The sequence below is a fragment of the Scyliorhinus canicula genome, chromosome 3 (assembly GCF_902713615.1).
Source record: "Scyliorhinus canicula chromosome 3, sScyCan1.1, whole genome shotgun sequence".
NCBI classification, from domain to species: domain Eukaryota; kingdom Metazoa; phylum Chordata; class Chondrichthyes; order Carcharhiniformes; family Scyliorhinidae; genus Scyliorhinus; species Scyliorhinus canicula.
Window position 1 is genome coordinate 91,383,851 of NC_052148.1, and position 14,908 is coordinate 91,398,758.

General features: G+C 48.6%; 1 protein-coding gene across 1 annotated transcript in view; it reads left to right on the forward strand.

Annotated features, from left to right (window-relative positions):
* itga2.2 (integrin, alpha 2 (CD49B, alpha 2 subunit of VLA-2 receptor), tandem duplicate 2) overlaps positions 1-14,908 on the forward strand; it is a 222,315-nt gene that overhangs the window by 195,027 nt on the left and 12,380 nt on the right. Inside the window, 3 exon segments of the mRNA XM_038790878.1 lie at positions 6,769-6,871; positions 7,120-7,224; positions 8,148-8,252. Coding sequence (XP_038646806.1) covers positions 6,769-6,871; positions 7,120-7,224; positions 8,148-8,252 — 313 coding nt within the window.

Consider the following 14,908-nt stretch of genomic DNA (forward strand, 5'->3'; position numbering starts at 1 on the left):
TCAAGGAAGAAGGCTCCCTGCTGACCTTACCCTCCCCCACCCAAACAAGGATTTCTCCTGAATACTAGGCCGAGGCAAACAAATAAATGCTAAACACAAACATCCCGTAAAACAGGAGGGGGAGATGGTAACACCCAGCCCCACATAAAATTTTCACCCCTACCACCCCTTACAATCCCAACAGTAATCAGCAAACCCAAAAAAGGACCCCCTCCAAACCGGAGGGGACGAAAATCCACACCCCCACTTCAAACATGATCCCAACCATTATGAATTGCCAGCACTCTGGTTCCCAAGCATTGTCCACTCAGTTCTTCCCCTGGTTTATGCTTCTTAATGAAGTCTTCGGCCGCTGCTGCGATCTTGAAATAATACTCCCGACCTCCAAACGTCACCCATAATTTTGCCGGGTAGAGCACCTCAAACCTGATCTGTCGCTAGTACAGCACCACCTTGGCCTTGTTGAACCCTGCCCGCCGCTTCGCCAACTCGGCTCTGATGTCCTGATAAATTCAGACCTTGTTCCCTTCCCACTCGCAGGTACACTTCCCCCTGGCCCAACACAAAATATTCTCTTTCTTCACAAGTCTGTGGAGTCTCGCGATCACCGCCCACGGTGGTTCCCCAGCATTAGGTTACTGCCCCAGGGACCTGTGTGCTCGGTCCACTTCAGAGGCCTTATCGAGCACCCCATCTGCCACCAACTCTGCCAGCATCTTCAAGACATACCTTGTGACACTCACACCTTCCATTCCTTCAGGCTATTCGCAGGTTCTGCCTTCTCAAGGTATTCTCCTGCTCCTCCACCTTCGCTCTCAATGTATCCCATAGGAGCCACAACTCCAGAGCCACCACAAGGTCACTGTAGTCCGAGATCACTCCGTCGATCTCCCGAATCTGCGACCCCTGCAAGCAATTATTATATTATTATAAACACTTCTCCACCCGTTCAAACAAACTGTTCAGGGATGCCACAGCTCCTTCGATGGCCTTCGAGAGACCCTCCCGCATCTCCTTCCTCTGCTGGCAGAATTCCTCCTCAATAAAAACCATCAACCTCTCCATCTGGGGCCTTCCTTCGTGCACCGGCCCTTCCCCCTCAGCCATCCTTACATTGGCTGCTGCAACGCAGGTTTCCTCCAACTCTTTGGCCAGGTCTCTCACCGTTTTTTATTTTAATAATAATCTTTATTGTCACGAGTAGGTTTACATTAACACTGCAATGAAGTTACTGTGAAAAGCCCCTAGTCACCACATTCCAGCGCCTGTTCGGGTAAACAGTGGGAGAATTCAGAATGTCCAATTCACCTATCAGCACGTCTTTTGGGACTTGTGGGAGGAAACCGGAGCACCCGGAGGAAACCCACACAGAAACAGGGAGAATATGCAGACTCTGTACAGACAGTGACCCAAGCCGGGAATCGAATGTTCAACCCCTGGTGCTATGAAGCAACAGTGCTAACTACTGTGCTACAGTGCCGACCTTCGCGTTTGGTAACCATCTCTGCAGCATGCACCATCTCTGTAGCGTGCACCATCTCTGCAGCGTGCACCATCTCTGCAGCGTGCACCATCTCTGCAGCCTGCACTATCTCTGCAGCGTGTGCCATCTCTGCAGCATGCCCCATCTCTACAGCGTGCGCCATCTCTGCAGCATGCACCATCTCTACAGCGTGCGCCATCTCTGCAGCGTGCGCCATCTCTGCAGCGTGCACCATCTCTACAGCATGCACCATCTCTGCAGTGTGCACCATCTCTGCAGCGTGCGCCATCTCTACAGCATGCACCATCTCTGCAGCATGCACCATCTCTGCAGCATGCACCATCTCTGCAGCATGCTCCATCTCTACAGCGTGCGCCATCTCTACAGCATGCACCATCTCTGCAGCATGCACCATCTCTGCAGCCTGCTCCTTCTCTGCAGCGTGCGCCTTCTCTGCAGCGTGCACCATCTCTGCATCGTGCACCATCTCTGCATCGTGCACCATCTCTGCAGCGTGCTCCATCTCTGCAGCGTGCTCCATCTCTGCAGCGTGCGCCATCTCTGCAGTGTGCTCCATCTCTGCAGCGTGCACCATCTCTGCAGCGTGCTCCATCTCTGCAGCATGCACCATCTCTGCAGCATGCGCCATCTCTGCATCGTGCACCATCTCTGCAGCGTGCACCATCTCTGCAGCGTGCACCATCTCTGCAGCATGCACCATGTCTGCAGCGTGCACCATCTCTGCAGCGTGCACCATCTCTGCAGCATGCACCATCTCTGCAGCGTGCACCATCTCTACAGCGTGCGCCATCTCTACAGCATGCACCATCTCTGCAGCGGCGCCATCTCTGCAGCGGGCTCGATCTCTGAAGCGTGCACCATCTCTTCAGCATGCTCCATCTCTGCAGCATGCTCCATCTCTGCAGCGTGCACCATCTCTGCAGCGTGCACCTTCTCTGCAGCATGCTCCATCTCTGCAGCGTGCACCTTCTCTGCAGCATGCACCTTCTCTGCAGCATGCTCCATCTCTGCAGCATGCACCTTCTCTGCAGCGTGCGCCATGTCTGCAGCATGCGCCATCTCTGCAGCGTGCGCCATCTCTGCAGTATGCGCCATCTCTGCAGCCTGCACCATCTCTGCAGCATGCACCATCTCTGCAGCGTGCACCATCTCTGCAGCATGCGCCATCTCTGCAGCGTGCGCCATCTCTGCAGAATGCGCCATCTCTGCAGCCTGCACCATCTCTGCAGCCTGCACTTTCTCTGCAGCGTGCACCATCTCTGCAGCGTGCACCATCTCTGCAGCGTGCACCATCTCTGCAGCATGCACCATCTCTGCAGCATGCACCATCTCTGCAGCGTGCACCATCTCTGCAGTGTCCATTATCGCTGCAGCATGCACCATCTCTGCAGCATGCACCATCTCTGCAGCGTGCGCCATCTCTGCAGCGTGCGCCATCTCTGCAGCGTGCGCCATCTCTGCAGCATGCACCATCTCTGCAGCATGCGTCATCTCTGCAGCGTGCACCATCTCTGCAGCATGCACCATCTCTGCAGCATGCACCATCTCTGCAGTATGCGTCATCTCTGCAGCGTGCACCATCTCTGCAGCGTGCACCATCTCTACAGCCTGCGCCATCCCTGCAGCATGCGCCATCTCTGCAGCGTGCAGCATCTCTGCAGTGTCCATTATCGCTGCAGCATGCACCATCTCTGCAGCATGCACCTTATCTGCAGCGTGCACCATCTCTGCAGCATGCACCATCTCTGCTGCGTCCATTATCATTGCAGCGTCCATTATTGCTGCAGCATGCACCATCTCTGCATCACCTGCTATCTTTGCAGCATCTACAATCTCTGCAATTAATTCTGCAAAAACTAAGTATTGGTGTATTGCTGAAAAAAGAGTGCTTTTTTCTTGCACTCTTCAGGGCACTTGGCAAGAATACCAATACAAGGAAATGCTTTCCCCTTATATTGGTATCCTTGCAAAGCGTCATGATGAGTGCAAGAAAAAAGCTTTGACATGTCTCTTTTTTTCAGCAACACTCACGTTTGGCATGTCGACCTTTTTCAACAACACTCACGTTCTGTACTAACGACAAGGAAGTTATAGAACATAGAACATAGAACATAGAACAGTACAGCACAGAACAGGCCCTTCGGCCCTCAATGTTGTGCCGAGCCATGATCACCCTACTCAAACCCACGTATCCACCCTATACCCGTAACCCAACAACCCCCCCCCCTTAACCTTACTTTTATTAGGACACTACGGGCAATTTAGCATGGCCAATCCACCTAACCCGCACATCTTTGGACTGTGGGAGGAAACCGGAGCACCCGGATGAAACCCACGCACACAGGGGGAGGACGTGCAGACTCTACACAGACAGTGACCCAGCCGGGAATCGAACCTGGGACCCTGGAGCTGTGAAGCATTTATGCTAACCACCATGCTACCCTGCTGCCCCTAATCATGAATCAGTGGCTCAATCTCAGTTGGTGTATTGTATCCTAGTCTGAGCACCACAACTTTGAACAGATGCGAAGACATTAGAAGGGGTACCCAATGATTGAGAAACATGGATCCAAGGATGAGGGACTTCAGCAATGTGAATGGATGGAGTTTGTGCTTCCTCGAGAAGAAAAGGCTGAGAGGAGATTTAATAGTGGCATTCAAAATCATGATGGATCCAGACAGAGAAAAATAAAAGAAAGCCTCCTGTTGGCAAAAGGATCGAGAACTAGGCAACACAGATTTAAGGTAATTGGCAAAGGAACCAAATCTGACATGAGGGGAAACATTTTTATTCAGCAAGTAGTTATGATCAGGAATGCACTGCCATAAAGGGTAGTGCAAGCAGTTTCAAGCTTGGCTTTGAAAAGGTTATTGGCTAAACACCTGAAGGAAAAAACTTTGCATGACTACAGGGAAGAAATGGAGGTAGAAAGCCAAATTGCTCTTGCAGGGATCCAGCATGGCATTGACGGTCCAAATGGCCTCCTACTGTGCTGTAACCATTCTATCAGCCTTTGCATCCTGATCATCTGAACATAGGAAAGTACTGGCCCTAATGCCATACTGTGAAATATCTTAAGATATGTACTTGATAAGGAAACATTTGCAAGAACGGGATTTAATCAAAATCCAGGGGGTTACTATTCATCAGAAACTGAACTGGACTCGCCACTCACTTCGAGAAGTTGATCATGAAGCGCATCGCCTCCATACTCCCAGAACACCTTGATCCACTGCAATTCGCATACCGTCACAACCGGTCCACAGCAGACGCCATTTCCCTGGCTCTATACTCATCCCCAGAGCACCTCGACAACAAGGACTCCTACATCAGACTCCTATTTATTGACTACAGCTCCACCTTCAACACCATAATCCCAGCAAAGGTCATATCAAAGCCCCAAAACCTAGGACTTGGCTCCCCTCTCTGCAACTGGATGCTCAATTTTCTGACCAACAGACCACAATCAGTAAGAATGAACAACAACACCTCCTCCACAACAGTCCTCAATACCGGGGCTCCACATGGCTGCGTACTTAGCCCCCTACTCTACTCCCTGTACACACACGACTGCGTGGCAAAATTTGGTTCCAATTCCATCTACAAGTTTGCTGATGATACGACCATAGTGGGCCGGATCTCTAATAACAACGAGTCAGAATACAGGAGGGAGATAGTGAACCTAGTGGAGTGGTGCAGCGACAACAATCTCTCCCTCAATGTCAGCAAAACTAAAGAGCTGGTCATTGACTTCAGGAAGCAAAGTACTGTACACACCCCTGTCAGCATCAACGGGGCCGAGGTGGAGATGGTTAGCAGTTTCAAATTCCTAGGGGTGCACATCTCCAAACATCTGTCCTGGTCCACCCACCTCGACGCTACCACCAAGAAAGCACAACAGCGCCTATACTTCCTCAGGAAACTAAGGAAATTTGGCACGTCCACATTAACTCTTACCAACTTTTACAGATGCACCATAGAAAGCATTCTATCGGGCTGCATCACAGCCTGGTACGGCAACTGCTCGGCCCAGGACCGCAAGAAACTTCAGAGAATCGTGAACACCGCCCAATCCATCACACGAACCTGCCTCCCATTCATTGACTCCATCTACACCACCCGCTGCCTGGGGAAAGTGGGCAGCATAATCAAAGACCCCTCCCACCTGGCTTACTCACTCTTCCAACTTCTTCCATCGGGCAGGAGATACAGAAGTCTGAGAACACGCACGAACAGACTCAAAAACAGCTTCTTCCCCGCTGTTACCAGACTCCTAAATGAGCCTCTTATGGACTGACCTCATTAACATACACCCTGTATACTTCATCTGATGCTGGTGCTTATGTAGTTACATTGTATACTTTGTGTTGCCCTGTTGCCCTATTATGTATTTTCTTTTATTCCCTTTTCTTCCAGTGTAAATGATCTGTTGAGCTGCTCGCAGAAAAATACTTTTCACCGTATCTCGGTACAAAATCCAATCCACATTAATACTGTGGCAACCAGAGCATGTCAAAGGCTAGGATCCTACGACGAGTAACTCACCCCTTGACCCCCAAAGTCTGTCCACCGTCTACAAGGCACAAGTCAGGAATGTAATGGAATACTCCCCACTTCCCTGGGTGAGTGCAGCACCAACTACATTCAAGAAGCTCAACACCATCCAGGAGAAAGCTGCCCGCTTGATAATTCCCCCTTCCACGAATATTCAAACCTTGCACCACCGATGAACAGTGGCAACCATGTGTACCATCTACAAGATGCACTGCAGTAACTCATCGAGATTCCTTAGACAGCACCTTCCAAACCCATGACCTTTACAATCTAGAAGGACAGGGCAGCAGATACCTGGGAACCCCACCACCTAGAGGTTCCCCTCCAAGTCACTCACCACCCTGTCTTGGAAATATGTCGCTGTTCCTTCACTGTCACTGGGGCAACATCCTGGAACTCCCTCCCTAACAGCACAGTGGGTGAACCTACACCTCAAGGACTGCAGTAGTTCAAGAAGGCAACTCACCACCACCTTCTGAAGGGCAACTAGGATGGGAAATAACTGTTTGCCTAGCCAGTGATGCCGACATCCCATAAATATATATTTTTAAATTCTATATATGTTATATGATGTTCTATAGAACAATGGCTAACAAAACAAAAGATGGATTAAATTAATGAAATACTGAAATATGTTGCAGTTTACATTTGTGATTGTATGTTCCAATTCTTAACCACAGCTTTGATTCTTATTTCTTTGATGTTACAGTACTACGAACAGAAATTACTATACAATTTCTTCTAACGAACTGGTTCCCAAAATAATACATAAATTAGATGAAATTGGTCCAGAATATGTTATTACACTCAGAGTAAGTATGTTTTGTAGTTACATTCTAATGCAAACTATCTGGTATTTCCTCTGTAATCCTCTCCATTTCTTTCATGAAGGACAATAAAGTAAATGAGATTGTCTAATGTGATTTTAGTATTTGCATAAAAGACATTCATGTGAAATTCATTTGCTATCATGCTCATCTTTCAAGCCTATTACTAGTTTTTTTTTGCAGAAAATGACATCAACAGTGTACAACTAATAAATGTACATTATATTTTGCAGGTCAACTCTGGGTATTTCCCTGTACAGACCACCTATATCAATGTTAAAATACCAGTGTCCACAAGAAAGGACAATCGACTTCTGTACCTTACTGGGGTAAATCAGGTATGTTGTGCTTAAAATGGTTAAGTAATAAACAATTTGCACGCAGCAGCACTGGTTTGTCATGTGACAACTACAACATTTGTATTCAGAACACAGCAAATCCATAAAAGTCGAATTATCACCATTCCAGTTAATGGAATTTCTCGTGAAAGCTATCAGGGTAATTTTGGCTTTCGGTTATATAGAATTAAAGGGTTGATATTGATTTTTGACCAATGGAAATATAAATCAGTAGTTTCTTCTTATCTGTCTTTGCCTCTTAAGATGTGTACATCTTATCACACGTTGCTTATTCAACAGGCTGGGGGCGGCACGGTAGCACAGTGGGTAGTATTATTACTTAACAGCTCCAGGGTCCCAGGGTCGATTCCCGGCTTGGGTCACTGTCTGTGCAGAGTCTGCACGTTCTCCCTGTGTCTGTGCGGGATTCCTCCAGGTGCTCCAGTTTCCTCCCACAAAGCCTGAAAGATGTGCTGTTAGGTAATTTGGACATTCTGAATTCTCCCTGTGTATACCCAAACAGGCGCCGGAATGTGGCGACTAGGGGCTTTTCACAGTAACTTCATTCCAGTGTTAATGTATGCCTACTTGTAACAATAAAGATTACTATTATAATGTACTTCTGATGGGCACAACTGTGGGTAGGAATTCATGAGATTACCCCTTTAGAAAGTTTAATAGTTTAAAAGTTTAAGTGTTAGTCGATGAGTGAGCATTTTAACAAAGTTGGATTTATACCAGTACTGCAGCAAAGAAAAATCTGTTCTACACACATCAGTCATAATCCATCATTACTTATTTATTCAATGGACTTACTTTCACATTTGAGACTGATATTCACGAGCAGTGGAGTTATTAAGAACAATTTATGTTTTGTGGCTGGTTATTCAATATAGTAATCCTGTTTTCTAAAATAATTGCAGGAAACCAACATAATTTGTAATGCAAAACTTAATACTCTGAATATCGGACAGAAAAATCATTACACAGCTTTTACACAAGAAAGCCTTCGGGATATGCAAGATTTGGTAAGCCAAAATGTTGTTACCTAATATTTTAGTTCTTGGATCTGGCATTTACTTTGAGTTTGATCACTTAAACTCATGTTTGGCAATTTATGTAAATATCTCAACCTCTTTTTCTATGCAACCGTCCAGGATGTCCCTGACTCTGGTTGCCATGGTGGCCAGCCTTGTGTTACCAAAACCAACCAAGCAGACAGCTTGGCATGTATTAGATATTTTGATAGTTAGACAGCAATGTATTACAACTTGGCCACATGTTTGAAAGGTGTGTTAATGCTAAGGGTTGTGATTCATCTGTAAAATTGTCCTCTAATTGACCCCCAACAACAGTTTGAGTGTTTGCGTTTAGCTGGACCATCTCAGATTTTTTCATGTCACTGGCATACACCCTTACAAAGTTGAAGGCCTTCCTCCAGTAATAGCTCCCTGACAAGTGCTTACTGTAGAGCAGACTTATGCAGCACAACTTGATGATATGAGATATGTTCTCTGGACTGCATTGGAGATGCTGCAAGGCCTGTCTCGGCATTAGAATCAGTGTTGCAATACTCCAATAGCTGATGCACAGAGCTGATGTGCATGACCAAAGATCCCTGAAGACAGAAGGACAGATAGATAAGGTGGTTAAGAAAGCATATTGGCCAAGGCATAGAGTATAAAACAGGGAGGTTATGATGGATCTGTATGAAACTCTTGTTAGGCCACAACTGGAGTAATGTGTGCAGTTGTGTTCACCACATTATGGGAATGATGTGATTGCACTAGAGGGGGTGTAGAGGTGATTTATTAGGATGTTTCCTGGGATGGAGCGTTTCAGCTATGGATGGAGGATGATTAGGCTATTTTCCTTAGAGGAGAGACGGCTGAGAGGTGAATTGGTCAAGATACACAAAATTAAGTGGGACATAGATAGTGTGGCAAGGACAGAATGTTACCCCTGAGTAGAGGGGTCAATAACCAGGGGGCTTAGATTTAAGGTAAGGGGCAGGAAAGCCTTTTCACCCACCGGATGGTAGGAATCTGGAACTCAATGCCTGAAAGGGTGGTTGAGGCAGGAACCCTAACACATTTGAGAACCATTTAGATGAGCACTTGAAACACCATCAGCGGGGTTCTCTGCCGGTGTGATTCTCCATTATGCCGGCAGCCCGGGGGTTTCCTGACGGCGTGGGGCTGTCCCACAATGGGAAACCCCATTGACCGGCTGGTGTAATGGAGAATCCTGCCGGCCGGTCGGGGCAGAAATATGGCACGGCGGGGTGGAGAATCCTGCCCCATAGCTACAGACCAAGTGCTGGAAAATGAGATGAAAACAGATAGGTGCTTGATTGCTGATGCACACGATGGGCCAAAGGCCTTTTTCTGTGCTGTACAACACCATGACTCTAAGATTTCAATTTTTAAGTATTTTACAGTAACAATTTGGGGAGGCAGTGATGTAGTGGTATTGTCATCGGACTAGTAATCCAGAGTCCCAGGATAATGCTCTGGGGACCCGGGTTCGAATCCCACATGGCAGATGGTGAAATTTGAATTCAGTAAACAATCAGAATTAAAAGTCTAATGATGACCATAAAACTATTGGCAATTGTCGTTAAAAAAAAAACATCTGGCGCACTAATGTCCTTCAAGGAAGGAAATCTGCTGTCCTTACCCGGTCTGGCCTACATGTGACTCCAGACCCACACAGCAATGCGGTTGACTCGTAACTGACCCCCACTGTAATTGCTGAGCAAGCCACTTAGTTCAAGGGCAATTAGGCCAGCAACACCCACATACCAAGAACAAATAAAAGAAAATTTAGGAGGAACTTCTTCACCCAAAGGGTTGTAAATCTATGGGGCGCGATTCTCCGCCCCCCACGCCGGGTGGGAGAATAGCGGGAGGGCCTCCCGACATTTTTTACACCCTCCCGCTATTCTCCCCCCACCCCACCCCACGCCCGACCCAGGCCACGAATCGCCACTCGCCGTTTTTTACGGCGAGCGGCGATTCTCCGAGGCCGATGGGCCGAGCAGCCGGGCCTTCACGCCCGTTTCAACACGGCAGCAAACACACCTGCTCGCTGCTGTCGTGAAACGGGCGCCAGATGCCCGTTTGGGGCATCTGAGGGCCCGATTGGCATGGCAGTACCACGGCCGTGCCAAGGGGGCATAGGCCCGCAATCGGTGGGGCACCGATCGCGGGCCATGCGTCCATAACGGACGCAATCTTTTCCCTCCGCCGCCCCGCAAGATCAAGCCGCCACATCTTGCGGGGCGGCTGAGGGAAAAGACGCCAACTGCGCATGCGCGGGTTGGCGTTGTCCAACCTGCGCATGCATGGCCGACGTCATCGGCCGGGTCAGCCAGCGTGACGCTTGATGTGCGGCCTTGATGACCGTCGTCAAGGCCGCGCCGCCGTGACGCACGGGGCCGCGCTCCTAGCCCCGCCCGGGGGGGAGAATCGGCCCCGGAGGTGGGCCTGAAGGCTGCCGTGGGTCACGGCCTGACCCACGGCAGCCTTAACGATTCTCCGCAAATGCGGAGAATCTCGCCCATGGAATTCCTTGCCCAGTGAAGCAGTTGAGGCTCCTTCATTAAATGTTTTTAAGGTAAAGATAGATAGTTTTTTGAAGAATAAAGGGATTAAGGGTTATGGTGTTCGGGCCGGAAAGTGGAGCTGAGTCCACAAAAGATCAGCCATGATCTCATTGAATGGCGGAGCAGGCTCGAGGGGCCAGATGGCCTACTCCAGCTCCTAGTTCTTATGTTCTTATGTTCTTAAAATGAACAGCAACATTGATGATAAACAGTGGTTTTGTGGGCAACTATTACTTTAAACTGCAGAAGAAAATCCCCCATTTAATTTTAAAACAACCAAAAATCCCACTTCACAGTTATAGTTTTCACTGTGTCTTAAAAGAACACTTAATCCTCCAGGAGCAATTCTTCGCTGCTGTGGAATTGCTTCCTTTCATCTTCTTTTCCAGCTGGGTAACTCCAAATCATAGAACTGAATTTCATGGAGGGAAATGGCGGTGTAGTAATCCAAGAGGACCAGGATAATCCTCTGATGGCACAGGTTCAAATTCACCATGGCAGCTGGTGGAATTTAAATTTGATTAATAAAATCTGGATTTGAAAGATAGTCTCAGTAATGGTATCACTGATGGTTATAAAAATAAATCTTGTTCACTCATGTTCTTCAGAGAAGGAAATTTCATAGAATTTACAGTGCAGAAGGAGGCCATTCGGCCCATCGAGTCTGCACTGGCTCTTGGACAGAGCACCCTACCCAAGCCCATACCCAATCCCCATAACCCAGAAACCCCACAACCCAGAAACCCCACCTAACACTAAGAGCAATTTGGACCCTAAGGGCAATTTATCATGGCCAATCCACCTAACCTGCACATCTTTGGACTGTGGGAGGAAACCGGAGCACCCGGAGGAAACCCACGCACACACGGGGAGAATGTGCAGACTCCACACAGACAGTGACCCAAGCCGGGATTCGAACCTGGGACCCTGGAGCTGTGAAGCATTTGTGCTATCCACTATGCTACCGTGTACCATCCTTCCATATCTGCTCTACATGTGACATCAGACCCACAGCAATGTGATTTAACTCTGAGCAGCTCTCTAATTGCCGAGTAAGCCATTTAGTTGAAGAGCAATTGGGAATGTAGACCTTGCCAGTGACAGGCACACCCTGTTGAAGAAGTAATTTATATCCTGAGCTATTTATATAGTGGAAGTAAATAGACAGTGTTACCATCTCAGTCGATCTTATAACTGGACGGGAATATCCCAGAACGGAACACTAGCTCAATAATAATAATAATAGCTTATTGTCACAAGTAGGCTTCAATGAAGTTACTGTGAAAAGCCCCCAGTTGCCACATTCCGGTGCCTGGATTCTCCATTTCTGAGACTAAGTGTTGACGCCAGCACAGAATTCGAGGAGTTCCACGATAGCAAAACTGGTGTCACACTTGGACTGTTTCAGCTACTGTTGAGTGGCTCGCATCGGCGCCACGTGGAGCACAATCAATTCCAATGAGAAATGGTGCAGGATTCGCCGGTTCTGTGATTGACACTCAGGAGGCTGACAGCTGCAGCCACATATACATTTGCCTCCACTGCTGCTGTATCATCTGGGGATCCAAAAATATGACACGTTAGGGCCCAAAAGGTCAGAAAGTTAGACACCAGTTAAGTTGGCATGGGTGCAGGGCACAGTTTAGTTCTAGGAGCTGGGGCATACATCTGTATATACGTTATCACATTAAACACCTGTTCATATTGAGGTTCACAGCCTCGGTGCTCTGTCAGAGGTGGTTGGTCTGGGCTGGCCAGAGAGGGGGTGTGAGGAAGGAATGAGCGGACGTTGTGGTGGCCTGGGCTCCACACCCTCCCCGCCCCCGGCCGCCCTCATCATTGTCACCCCAGGGACTCGATGGGACCATGTGATAGGTGGGAGGGGGTGTGGAGGTGGGAGGAGGGTGTGGAGGTGGGATGCAGGATTTGTGCCCCTGGCCAGTTTCCCCCCACGCCCCAGTCGGTGAATCTTGAGGCAATCGGAGCGTCCCGTGCATGTTGGCCCAGGTGCACACATCTGGACCAAATGTCCTGTCCATTCTCGCCCTTCCCCGCATCCTCCTCATCGTATGAGGCCTGGTGTTCATCCCCCTCCTCCAACATGTTGCCCCTCTGCTGCGAGATGTTGTGGAGGGTGCAGCAGGCCACCATGATTTGGGCAACCCTCAGCAGCATACTGGAGGATCCCTCCAGAGCGGTCCAGGCACCTGAACTGCATCTTCAGGAGGCCGAAGCACCGCTCGATCACACTCCTGGTCGCAGTATGGGTGGTATTGTAGTGGGTCTCTGCATTGGTCTGTGGCCTCCGGATAGACGTCATTAGCCTCAACCGCAGCGGATAACCCACTATCTCACAGGAGCCAGCCTCCCAGACTGGGGGGCGTAGGGGGCTATCTCGAACATGTCAGGAATCACCGAGAGTGCCAGGAAGAATGCGTCATGCACATGCATCCTGTCGATCACCCCTGAACTCGGGGCATGGCTGTGAACCCTGCTGCCCAGCAATCTGGTGGGCTCGGTGCACATTGAAATGGATGTATTGGGCAGTTTGGGCATATGGGGCCAGGTGTGCCATGATCTATGTAAATAAAGTAAAGAAAAGTAGGACAAAGCCTTTTTTCTACATTGTATAATAAATGAAAATGAATGGCAGATGTACATAATTTAGAAAAATGGCAACAAAAAGATTTTTTTTAAAAAGGTGAGCCATGATCTGGCTGATACGTCGCAGTCTCACTGCTGAGCCAAAGTCTTCAGCACGCCCGGTCTGGCAGGTCCTCAACTGACAGGCGCTGCCGGTACAGACGAGGCCTCATGCGGCGCCTCCTTAGCATCTCCTCCCTCTCGGCCAGTTGGATGGCTCGTTCTCCATCCTGGGCGGCTGCCTCCTGTTCCTCTGGGGCAGGGTGCGCTCCTGCAGCTTCCTGCTCGAGCAGTTCCAGCTCGGACAGCCACAGGGCATCAGCCAGGGGCGTGGCGACTAACAGGAAGGCCACCATTGCTGGTTAAATTCCAATATCCATTATCTGCAGGGAGTGAAAGGTCGACATGTTAGCATGGTGCGTACCCCCGTGCCCAACCATAAGTCCAACGGGATACATGGTGGCCCCCTGTTGGTACTATGGGCTCTGCTCCCACATGTTCCCAGGCCCCCTGGCCCCATCGGTGCCCCATTAGGATTTCTTTGTCTCGGCTGCTGTCTAAACTATTCACAATTGCTTTAACTCTCGATTAACAGACTGTATAAAAATGACATCACAACATCCTTGCAACCTGGAGGTGGACAATCTATCCACAGTCAGTAACGTTGCCCAGATCATTATTTACAGATGTGAATATCTTGCACCTTCTTCCTATTGGAAGAAACCGGGCCCCTCTAACAACCAAGTCATCCAGGCTTCTTGTCAGCAGAGTTCAGAACAGGTCCCATGATCCCATACATTCCTCAATTTTGCCCTAAATTACAATAACAGTATCAAAACATAACAATCTTATATACTTCATATATGTCACACCGTTTACCAGAAATCTTAATGGGACTAGCAATATAAATACTATAGCTACAAAAGGAGGCCAGAGGCTTGGATTCTGTAGCAAATAACTCGGCTCCCAACTCCCCAAAGTCTGTAAACCATCTCCTGGCAGAAATCAGGAGTGTGATGGGATACTCCGCATTTGCCTGGATGAGTGATGTTCCAACAACACTCAAGAAGCTCTGTACAGTCCAGATCAAAGCAATCCACTTGATCAGCACTCTATCAACCACAACAAACATTCGCTCCTTCCACCACCAATGCGCAGTGGCAGCAGTGTGTAGCATATATGCATCACACACTGCAGGAACTCACCAAGGTTCCTTCAACAGCACCTTCTAAACTTGAGACATCTTCCACCTAAAAGGACAAAAGCAACAGATGCATGGGTTAGCTACCACCTGAAAGTTCCCTTCCACGCCACACATCATCCTGACTTGGAACTATACCACTGTTCCTCCATTGTTGCTAGGTCATCCTGGAATTCCCTCCCTCACATTATGGGTGAACCTACATTTTATGGACTGCAGCATTACCATTTCAA